Consider the following 12,139-nt stretch of genomic DNA (forward strand, 5'->3'; position numbering starts at 1 on the left):
AATACTAAAGAAAAAGGTTAACCCAACATTAGCAAACAGCTTTATTGACACAAAATGAGGCAATCAATTCGCAAAATAGTTGAAGCACAAGACCCCTCTGAAGCTCAAAAGGGTCAGGGCTGTATTCACTGTAGGAAGAATGTCATGAGGTTGAGGTTTTTAATCTATCTGTGATAATAGGTCACATACCTTGACCTCATGGGAATTTTTTTTGTGATTTTTGATAGATTAAATATGCAATAGGAGTAAATATTTGATGCTTTGAAATTAATTCTTTATAGAGTATTCTTATACTTGAAGGAAATAGTTTCATATTAGGGAATTAGTCAGTTATAACCCCCAAAATTTAATATGAGAACATATTACTTTTCTTTGCGTGATCAGAGACGTTCAATGTTTGAGGTTATTAACTTCCGTCTATAATGTGACATTTTATCTGTGATGTCTTAAAATGCTTCTTTGATTTTCTGATGGATCAACTGTTTTAGTCTAAGATACAGTAAGACTTCTTGTGCCTTTTACAATTTCATTACAATAAAAATAGAAACAGGAGCAGAAACAGAAATACTCTGTTAAAGTAAAAACTGCAAATATAATTTTAAAAATAATTAAATAAGCTTAAATTACTAGCAACCAAGATACAGAAAATAACAATTAAATGTCTTAGTGTAATAGCCACAGATAGAAAGGATCACTTGTAGTGCTCAGAGATCCTTTGGGCCAGTGAGGCTGTTGCTGTGTGTGCTGCAGTGACCAATCAGAGAGGCATGTGTCGGATGGGATGGATTGCCCATGATGCTGTGGAGATTCTTCAGCATCCTGCTCTCACACCTCTACTGTAGTCTGATGCTCCATTCCCAGAACTGAACCAGCCTTTTAGTTTGTTCATTCTGTTGGCATCAGCTGCTTGCACCCTGCTGCTCCAGCTCACATAGAAAACCACACTTGCCACCAGAGTGATAAACATAGACTGATATTGAAGGTTCTGAGCCTCCTTAATAGATGCAGGAGACTCTGGTCCTTATTAAAGACAACCTCTGTTCTCTTGGACCAGTCCAGTTTCTTGTCTATGTGTGCTCTTAGGTATCTGTATTTTTCAACCACCTCAGCATCAGTTCCCCTCACAATAACAGGGGAGGGAGGAGAAACCTGGCTCAGTGATAGAGCCAACAAAAGCTTGTCTTAAGTCTAAAATGTAGAGGGTGAAGAAGAAGGATCATAAAACAGTTCCCTGTGCTGCTCAGTGTACTGTCAAAGCAGCAGCTCCCCAGCCAGAGCTGCCTGGTAGTCTAATCCGGGTTATGAGTGGAGCATCGACTTGCACAGATTCCCCCAGTACTAATGGTCGTAATGGTATTAAAAGCACTGGAGAGCAGGTAGATGAAGGCATCCTCGGCATCTGTACCGGTCGGTAAGAAAACTGCAAGGGGTCCAGCTAAGGCTCCACCAGATGCAGATGACAGAGGATTAGCATACAGTTTTAATTTGGTATATTTGATAGGTGCTTTTCACCTATTTCACCTAGGAGCAACTAAAGCCTTTCCCATTTGGGAGAGAAAAAGATAAATTTTCATAAATTAATCTTGCGTTTACTGCATCCTTTATTATTATTATTATTGTTGTTGTTGTTGTTGTTGTTTGCACATAACTAGTCGTTTTACTCCTTGCAGAAAACAAGTGTGCCAAGTGTGCAGGTAGGAGGGACGCAGTGCTGTGACGCAGTTACGCAGTCGCGAGAAGTCAAACCGTACTTTCTCTTTCTTTCACAAGGAAGAAGGGACAGAAACTCAGAAGGAGACACTTTGGAGAACGAAAATAAGTCAGGTAACTTTAGTGCTACAGCGAAGTTCGCGTAACACACTACGATTCAGCTTAAGTTCACTCCTATGTATCAATCTCTTTAGGTATACTTAAAGAAAATGAAAAGTTTATTTATGTATTTTTAGCTAAGTCGTTGTTTTGCTACATGCTAACCAGACATGAAGCTAACAAGTCAAGTTGAATGCCTCAATGTGTCAAAGTGTTAATAAAAGCAGTCTAAATTTAGCTAGCTGTCCGTTTTCAAACCGTTGAGGTGGGACTGAAGAAGATTGAGGAAGTGAGGCAAACTTGTCTCAAAATAACGCCAACGTGTGGTTAGTTTACGCCTTATGTACGGAAAGCAGTAGGTTAAGTAAACCATAACGTTATGTTCGATTTGTGTGCTAGAAGAAGATGGCTGGATACGCCGGTGAACCTTCTGAACTTGGAGAGGGTGGGGGAGATGGGCCGGCGACAGACGAAACAGACGCCAAGCCTGACCGCAAAGGGAGATTTCTACTATTTGGGAGGTGACTTCCTTTTTATTGTTTCTAAACATGAAAACCAGTAAACATTCGAGGGAAAAGAAGGTCATAAGTTTGGGCCCTAAAAATAAACTCTATATAACTCAAATAATTTACGTACTGTAATAATATAGGTTTTAAGCTGTGGGTTTCGCTTTCATTATTATTCCCTCACTCATTTACAAGGTGTGTGTTCATTTACTGTGGTAGGAGATTTCTTGGCTGCACATCCATAGTGGGACTCTTACTCTCTGCCACATCCCAAAGGTGGACTGACAATTTGGGGATCATCTCAAGTTCAAGAAACCAGTTTGAAATTATCTGGATTTGTGACACAGCACATAATTGTGCTGCAAGAAGCTGTCAGGAGGTTATTATGCTGCAAGCATAAAGGGATGGTTAACATCCCTCAGATAGGCTGTAGTGTTGAAGCAGTGTTAAGCTGGTGAGTCAGTGTGAAGGTGAGAGATGCTCTTCTACTTAAGTTGATTGTTACGAATGTTATCAGCTTGACAGAGTCTGGCTGACCTCATCTAACCTCACTGGATAGTTTCTCTTTTTTTGGACCTTCCTCTCTAAACCCCGGAGACGGTCATGTGACAAGATCTCAGTAGATCAGTAGTTGAAATACTCGGACCATCCCATCTGCTACCAGTAACCGTGCCACATTTAGTCACTTAAGTCACCTTTCTTCCCCGTTCTGATGCTCAGTTTGAACTTTAGCAGATCATCTTGACCATGTCTACATTCATAAATGCACTGAGTTGCTGCCATGTGATTGGTTGATTAGATGTTTGCAATAACATGCAATTGAGCAGATGTACCTAATGAGGTGGCTGGTGAGTCTGTTTTAATTTGCTAATATTTTTCTGTTATGATTTGTTTGTGTTGGATGTGCAAAATTTATTTTTTATTTCTTGGTTCTTCCACATCTGTTTATGTCCCACAGATCTTACAGTACACACACATCATAACACATAAACATAGCAAGCAAGCTAGCACTTTGCATAAAATTCAAATGAAGGTTTTCACAGAATAGAATAACAAATGTTATAACAAAACCCTATTTCTGACTGCTTCAGTATTCCTGTAGATACTATTATAACTGGTTTGCAAGTAATTTGTGGCTTGTCTTTTTATTTCAATGGTAGTCTTCTGTTGAAATTTGCTTTATTATTCTCTAATTTAGAAAAGAAATAAAACCCAAAGTGTATTGCTTTAAATTACTCAGACATGTATTTGCTCATTTTCTCAAGTAAAACTATTGTGGTGATAAACCACTTCCACATAGAATTTATGTCCACAACCACACAGTTATTTTTGGACTTCTCACACTGAGAAGAGACCACACACAGCCGAGCAGTCTCAGTAAGATCCTGGATTCGGTATCTGAAGGTGACTGTGGTTTCACAGCTAATCAAAACCTAAAAAAATAGACTGTAAAAATACCCTTGATTTTACACAGCGACCTGGTTTTGAATAGCCCAATTAAGGCAATGGGTCACAGAACATGAAATCAATCTTAAGTCTAATTCAGGCACAGGGGTCAGTCCTCAGGTGGCTTCTCAAAATTAGACCATAGCTGAGGCCAAAATCATTCAAAATGTGCATTCATTATATTATGGAGTGTGGGCCTTTTAACAGTATGCAAATTTGTTTTGTAAACTGATCACTGACACAAAGAGCTGTTTATTCCAGTCTCACTCACAAGGTGGCACTCTCGACCTTTTTAATGGAGAAGTATAAAGTACGGCAGCTGTGTTTTCCCTCAGACACTGGTAATCAAGCAAAAAGGCTCTGTGCTCCGTCTGGAATTTAGATTCTTACCCAAAAATATCAAGATAGCAAGCAATAGAAGATGTAAAAAATACTATATTAAGGAATTATTAAGGAAATTCACATTCATTTATTAATTATTTGTGGTGTGCTTTGGTGTTCATCAAAGGAATATTTTCTTGGAAAGGAATATTTTCTTTATTTACTTATTTATTTAGTTGCCTTTTTGTCACAAGTGTAGATAACAAGTATGAAAATCTATACAGGTGGATTCTGTACCTGTCAGCAGAGGAGCTACTTGTTGCCCTGTCTGACCTCAGCAGGGAGAGCGAGGCACAGGGGCCATGTGTGAATAGGCCTTTAGAAAGCACTGGTGTGATGGCGAGGTTGCTGACTCAGGGGCCTCACAGTGCGCCGCCCCTGTCCTCAGCACCTGCTAGCCCAGTCAGGTCTCCATCCAGAACAGAGAGCATGTCAGTATCCTAGCACACAGCCAAAAATTACGCTTCCAGGTCTGGAGAAACTTGTTTTTTTGTGGGGGAACAAAAGACACAAGACAAAACCAACGCATTTCAGATGCAGAGTGGCGTAGCGCTTAATGACGAACCCAGGTAAGACAGACGCAACGGCCTCCTATTCCGCTCGACTGTCCTCCGCTGTACCTGCAATGCCCAGGGTCGCAGCTCTTTGCACAGCCTCGTGCAGTTGTTTGGTACAGTTGGCACAATTTGGAAGTGGGAGGGGGCTAGAAAAAGTTCTGGATCACATGTTTTTTTTTTTTGTTTTTTTTCTAATATGGCTGGGCAGCCTGTGAATGAGCACGCAAGACTGTTGGTACACATTGCTGTGCATTGTTCCCATGCTTGAGTAAGCTGTTGACTAGGCTCTTCTGGATAAAGCCTGGATTTTGTGAGTCCCTAATGGGTCACTATTAGCTAAGCTATCTGGATGGATCTTGTAAAGAATGGAAATATGACAGGTGTGTGAGAATTACCACTCATGGAGGATTTCTTCTTGCTCAGTATAGATTGCTGTTTTTATGATTTTTTTTTTTTTTTCCAATTATCCGCGCTAAGCAAAAATGTTCTAGTTTCTCCTTAAATCTTCCTTTGGATTTCTGCAACCAACTTTGGCCGTGACTTTAATGCCTTATTTGGAAATGTATGTACCCTTTGGTTTCTAAGTAAGTGGTTTGTGTTGGTTTCAGTTTAATGTGTGTTACTTGTTTTGAAAATTTTACTTAAGGATCATTCATTTGTAGTATTTTTTTTGTATTTAAATAGACATCTCAGCTGCAGGAAATTTTAATTGAGAGAAATTTGACAAACTGTTGTAACCGTGCAATGTAATATAACTGTTTTTTTTAAATTGTCATTGTATAAAAGCAGGAAGAATAAGGATGGCCAGACGCGGGAGCAGGACTACTCTTCGGAAAGCCATTACAGAATTGTTTCACCAACATTCCAGTATAAGATGAGCCACCGGCGAGTGGGAAAGTGCATCATCATCAATAACAAAAACTTTGATGAAAAGACGGGTATAGCAAACCTTACTCAAACGTATGAATTCAGTTTGGCTCAGCGTTATTGCATATTGAGTTTGTAATGTAAGCGTTCTTTCTTGACAGGGATGAATGTACGCAATGGCACAGATAGAGACGCAGACGAGCTTCACAAGTGCTTCAAGAACCTGGGCTTTGATGTCATTCTTTACAACGATCAGACGTGTGAGAAGATGGAGCGTCTTCTCCGAGAGGGTAAGTCATGTCATGTAGATAACGAGACTTTTTTTTTTTTTTTTACATTTTTCTTTTTGTTGTGATGGTGTTTCATATTTAATATTTAGATCCAAATGAAAGCACAGATTGTCTTTTGTAAGCCACTGTAGTTGATGGAAGGGTTAGCAGTACAAAGTGTATTATTTCTGATATGCATATAGTTACATACTAGTAATCTGGTGCCTTCTAATGTGTAAAACAGGGAGGCCTTTGGTCATATACACCCTCTTTGATCTTTTGTGGGGCCAACCGGTGAAACTTCCTTCTCTGTCATTGTACAGATATTTAACTACACATTTAGTCAATTAAATATTTTAATATTAGAAAAATAAGCACAAGTTCAACATTACGTCAAAGTTTTTCAACATGATAAAGAAATGCTGCTTTAGTAGATGAAAGAAATGTGTCAGTATGAGTCTTAAATTGTAAGAAGCAAATGTGTAAAATTACAGAAATCTATTATTTACTTACTTAGGTGAAATATGAATGATGATAGGGAGATCTCTATCAGTAGGAAAAGCTGTAAAATGTAAAAGTAAAAAGTACAAAACTTATGCTCTCCTTCACATTTTTTAAAGCCATCCAGTAGGGTTGTTCAATATAATGATATATATCGGGTGACGATATGAAAACGTGTATCATTTCATATTACGCTATCGTTTGTTTTGTAGTGTCGCAAAATAAACTTTTTATGGCAATATTTTTTCATTGTTTTGATGGTCACTGTAGTGGCTTTATTAATTTCTTAAAGTTCTCGCTTTCTCTTATATTTAAAATAACCACACTACGGACAGACAAGCGACTGTTTTTACGCGTTGTCGTTAGCAACGTGTGGCTCCACCGTCCTTTGTTTATTTTCCACATAAACCTTTCACAATAAAGCTTAAGATCCTGTTGAGATTGTTCAAACTAAACTGAAATGATGACAAACAGAAGGACCTGTCAAAACAAAGTGAGGAACTTATTTTTAAATGAGGGGCCACCTCTGTAGCATGGACATGGTTTGGTTATGAAAAGTCTGACACGGACCAGGAAACTGTACTATGCAAATTATGCAGGAAACCAGTCCCCACCTCACACTCAAACATGGCTCTTCTACCACCAAGAATCATGTGAAAGAGTATGGAGAAAGTTTACAGATGAGAAGCAAAAAAAGCCGTCAGGTGCTCAAAATAAACCTTGGACTTAAACGTTAAAACAGGCTTTTCCCAGCAGCACGCCATGTAATAAATACTCATAAAGAAAATGGCGGCTGTTACAACTAATGTCTAAAAATGTATAGTTTCATGCATCGGTCAAAACACTCAACTCCAGGTACACGACGCCCAGCTGAAAACACTTCACGTAAGTTGAGCTGCCTGAGATTCACGTAATTTACAGAAAATGTAAATTTTTTTTGATATATATCGTTGTCAGGACGATAAATGTCTTATATTGGGATATGAGATTTTTGGTCATATCGCACAGCTCTACCATCCAGTGGCCTGGAATAAAGTCTTCCCTGGCCCGATTCTGCCTTATGTTAGACATCCCTGTTGTAAAATGACCAAGATGTACAGGTTTAAATTAATAATTCTTGTTTCTTAACAACCACCACTGGTATAAAAGTAACACATCCTACTACTAAATTTAGTCATATGTGTCTCTAATCAAAGTAACTGGAAGTCCAGTAACCAGGTTTTATGATCATAAGACTATATGAACCTGTCATGTCAGTGATGCTGATAAATTTCTTCTTATAACAAAGGGCTCACTGGCATATTACATATTTTGATGAGCTGCATTATAAATCATTCTTTATCAGCTAAATATATAACTTAGCTGAAATCTCAAATTCACACTAAATAAACTTCAGACGTAACTATTAGGGACTGACTTTACTCATTGATCTAGACAGGTTTAACAAGGCCTGAGTCGAGCTAGGAGTTCAGCGTTTGTTTGTTTGTTTGTGTGTGTGTGTGGTTCAGCCTCGGAAGAAGACCACAGTGACAGCTCGTGTTTCGCCTGCATCCTGCTGAGCCACGGCGAGGAAGGCATGATCTACGGCACAGACGGAGCCATGCCCATCAAAGCGATGACCTCGCTGTTCAGGGGGGACAAGTGCAAAAGCTTAGTGGGAAAGCCAAAACTCTTCTTCATCCAGGTGTGCATGGTTCATACTTGATTGTGTGACTAAAGTCTTTTATTGTAACAATAGCAGTGGTAAGTTACAGATTTGTGTGAACTTCTATTTGCTACTTTTCACCCAAATGGGCAGTTTGAACAGTTCTTTGCTGTGGAAATAGGTGAATTTGGCTTATCTCAGCTTTTAAAAACAGTTAATTTTGAATTGCTTCACCAGGTCATCGATGAGAAAGCTACTCAGGATCACAATGAAATGTCATTTCATTTACTTCACCAGGCTTGTAGGGGTTCAGAATTTGATGATGGTATACAGACAGATTCAGGTCCACCAAATGATGCCCTGGAGACAGATGCAAATCCAAGACATAAGATCCCCGTAGAGGCTGATTTCCTCTTTGCCTATTCCACTGTGCCAGGTAAACCTGAAATCCCAGTTTAAACAACATATTTTTCCTTACAGTAAAATACCATTGGAGTGGTATTTTACTGTAAGGAAAATTTTATAAATATTATAAGTGGAGAAGCATTTCCTGAAGAGTCTAGTTTGACTGATTTCTAGTTTCTAGTGTCATTGCTGACTGATGATGCTTATTTTCCAGGATATTACTCATGGAGGAATCCTGGGCGTGGCTCCTGGTTTGTACAGGCGCTCTGCAACGTCCTGAACGAGTTTGGAAAACAGCTGGAGATAATGCAGATCCTGACACGGGTCAATTACATGGTGGCCACCAGCTTTGAGTCCTGGTCTGAAGACCACCGCTTCAGTGAGAAGAAGCAGATTCCCTGTGTGGTCTCTATGCTGACCAAAGAACTGTATTTCAACTGACTGCCGATCCACCTGACTGTACTGTAATGATGCCACAGACTGACCGACTGACTAACTAGACTGACTAGACTAGACTGTGTCAGGTACTGATTAAGCAGTCAAAGCATTCAGGGATGATTCAGGCCTGGCAGGATGCTTCATATTTCATGCACATATGACATTTTGCATGTAGACTTGGGGCTGAAAAGCACTACATGAGAAACAAAAACATTACAGTGGCACACGGCGTTCATGTGTTGATAGTGAAACTTCTTCCTCTTCTTCACATTCTTCTACTTCTTCAGAATAATGGTGTCACATTTGATCTGATCTTCGTTGACAGGCGTTGTGAAATATCCATGTTATTCTACCAGCCCGGAAAATTTCCTGCCAGGTTTTGTGGGTTTATAGAATCGTCTATACGTCACTCCATTTTCCAGCATTTGCAGTAGATGTTTGAAGGGACTGTACCCTATGAACACGGGCAAGCAAGGATGGGCAAAAGTTGGCTCTTGGTATTCTACGACTCTCAGTGGAAAAACATGTTGTCATTTTGATTGATCTAATATGATTTGAAAAACTAAATTAAGCCCCTTTTAGATTCATTAGGCAGTTTATAGAAATCTTCAGTAGGAAACTGAAATGAGTGATTACTAGAACTTTGATTGCTGTAGGAGTGTTGAGGGACCTGCCTTCATTACAGACCCTGTGCAATGAATTGTTAAAGAGAAAAATGCCTTTTAAAATGACTTAGATCATTTTCAGCTACCTGCATTTTAAAGTTTCTACTGTCAATTGTCAGAAAAAGAGACAAAAGAAAAGACAAACAGATCAGAAACATGTCAACCCTCTTGCCAAAGGCTTCTTGTCTCAGCCTTCCTAGCAAGTTTAAGTTTGTAGCAGAAAGCTGGTATCCTCAGGTTCTTTAATGTCCATGAAGTGGGTAAATGTCATGTTAATTTCATATCCATAGTGGTTAGGAAGATGTGATTGTTTGCTGTGTAGTGATTAGTTCAGTGAGGTTTTGGGTCAAGTGCATAGCATAGAGTCCGCCCTATTAAAAATGGTCCTATTTTACCACTGTTCTCAATGTAATGTTGAAGGCTTCACTTCTTTAAACTCAAATAAGTTCATTTATGCACCATTATGCAGTCAAAAAAACAGTGTAATGGATTCTGCTTGTTATCTTTAGAGTTAGACATTCTTCTTTAATATTTTTACTAAATAATGAAATAAATGCTGTATGATTATAACACTAGATAGACAAAAGAATGTCTAAAGCTGTGTTGTAAATTTGTGAAATATCATAGTCTTAACTTGGACTGGGGCCTTAAGCACAAATGCCAAATCATTTTACTGAATACATTTATGTTCTCTACTTATACACTACACAGTAGTAAACTATCAGTCTCATACCAAATCTCTTTTATTCATTTTTTTAAACTGTTGCTATGCTTTCCTTATGCAATTAGGACATATAACAACCACAAGAGCTCATGACCAAGACACCAAAGACCCTAAACTCCCCCAGTTAGGGTATTAACTTGTCCCAGACCTGAAGTGGCCACTGTACCCTTAAAAAGCATGGCCTCTGACTTAGAGGGGATGATTCTCATTCCCATCACTTCACACTTGACGGGTCGAGTGTGAAGTGATGGGTCGCTCTACAGGTCGCTCTGCATTCCTGCCCTTAAAGATAGGTGGAATAGAGGAAGTGGAGCCACTGCCTCTTCATATAGCAAGGAACCAGTTGCCCGGGGCAAACCCAGGACTCTGGGGAGATTACATCTCTTGGCTGGTTTGGGAGCGACTTTGTGTCTCCCAGATGAGCTGGAAGAGGTGGTGGGATGAGGGAAGCCTGGGTTCTCTGCTTAGACTGCTACCCCTGCAATCTGAACTCTGATAGGCAACAGAGAATGGATGGATGGGACGGACAAATTTCTAAACAATTTAATTAATTAAATAACATTTGTTACAACTTAAACAAAGTTTGTTTCTGCAAATAATTTGTTATTGAGTGTTTTTAATTACAAAGGCAGCTATTACTGACATTCTGAACATACACACTCCACATGTCCACAATCTCCCTTTTTCTAAAAGGTTTTTCCATAATTCATATAACTGCATGTCTCGGTACCTTAGAGGGGGAAGTTCAGCAGTTGGTTTCTTTTTTTTTTTTTTTTAGCTATTTATGCTTTTTTAATTAAAAAAATATATATTATTATTATTTTTTTTTTTAATCAGGATGGTATTCCCCATCCATGTCCATTGTACCCACAAGTGTTAAATCTTCTCAACACATGGATCTGTGATGAGCGATGTAGTGCCTAACCTGTGCCAAAAGGAGTTTTTGCTCCACTTATTTTGGAATGGAGTTGAAAAAGGGGGAAAATGTGTTTAGGGGTAAAATTTTAAATGCTTTCAGGTTTTAAATGCTGTTGTCCTCAGGAATATATTTGAAAAGATTTGGGAAAATGAATGACTGAATTCATGATTTATTTCTTTTTTTATTTGGGGCAATACATTATTTAAACAACTTCAAAATAAAGAAATGCTCATGTAAACAGTTTATTGTATTAAACTTACACAGTTTATAATGTAGTGAAGTCTGTATCATTTGTCTTGCACATCTGTAAACAGACCCCATTGAAACCATTGTTTTTTGGTAGGATGGTGCTTACATACACAAACAAATTATGAAGTCACTGGGTATTTTTAAATGTTTCCATGTGTTTCACTCAGTGCTCAGTTAAAATTTGGGAGTTGCACTTGTATTGGTAAAAACATTCCAGGATCAGGATGGATATTAAAGCTTTTTTAAAACATTTCTCTCATTGTCATCTTAAAAACATTAAACTTTTTTTTCTAAATCGTGTTTGTCAAACCATAAGACCTGCAGACCAGCAGTGCCCTAGCAAAGTGTCTAATCTGGCTCACTGAATGGCTTTAGAAGCTGTGAAAAGCACAGAGAAGGAGGGGCTCATTTTTGGACCTTTTGTATTTCCCGCTAGGAAGCAGTGACTTGCGTTGTGAGAATAGTTGTTCACTCAACTATTTCAACTAAGCCAAAGATCTGAATCATCTTACTGATAACATCATGCCTGTGGCGTCCTATAATGAGATTTTTACCGTAAGTCAATCTATGCTGACACGTTTCTTTGAATTATGAAAACAGTTCTTTGTAATGGTTGAAAGCGGATGAACTACTGATATCGTATTTTCCATAAGACAACTCGGGTGATTTTTTTTCTGCTATTTTCAGGTTGGCATGTGTGTGTTTAGTCCATGAACTAAAATCTGCAATGAAAATGAAAATAAACTCTTAACACTGAT

The 12,139-nt window shown here is 38.7% G+C and overlaps 1 protein-coding gene across 2 annotated transcripts; it reads left to right on the plus strand.

Annotated features, from left to right (window-relative positions):
- Positions 1-1,745: 1,745 nt before the first annotated feature.
- casp7 (caspase 7, apoptosis-related cysteine peptidase) lies at positions 1,746-11,682 on the plus strand. Of its 2 annotated transcripts, none has more exons than XM_063483017.1 (7): positions 1,746-1,824; positions 2,209-2,330; positions 5,486-5,637; positions 5,728-5,856; positions 7,845-8,020; positions 8,279-8,417; positions 8,601-11,681. In XM_063483017.1, the coding sequence occupies exons 2-7, from the start codon at positions 2,215-2,217 to the stop codon at positions 8,825-8,827; spliced, it is 939 nt and encodes a 312-aa protein (XP_063339087.1). In that variant the 5' UTR covers positions 1,746-1,824; positions 2,209-2,214; the 3' UTR covers positions 8,828-11,681. The 2 variants fall into 2 exon arrangements, with proteins under 2 accessions (XP_063339087.1, XP_063339088.1); XM_063483018.1 differs by having other exon boundaries at positions 1,781-1,824; positions 2,212-2,330; positions 8,601-11,682.
- Positions 11,683-12,139: the final 457 nt, after the last annotated feature.

This window comes from Pelmatolapia mariae, linkage group LG8 (genome assembly GCF_036321145.2).
Source record: "Pelmatolapia mariae isolate MD_Pm_ZW linkage group LG8, Pm_UMD_F_2, whole genome shotgun sequence".
Lineage (NCBI taxonomy): Eukaryota > Metazoa > Chordata > Actinopteri > Cichliformes > Cichlidae > Pelmatolapia > Pelmatolapia mariae.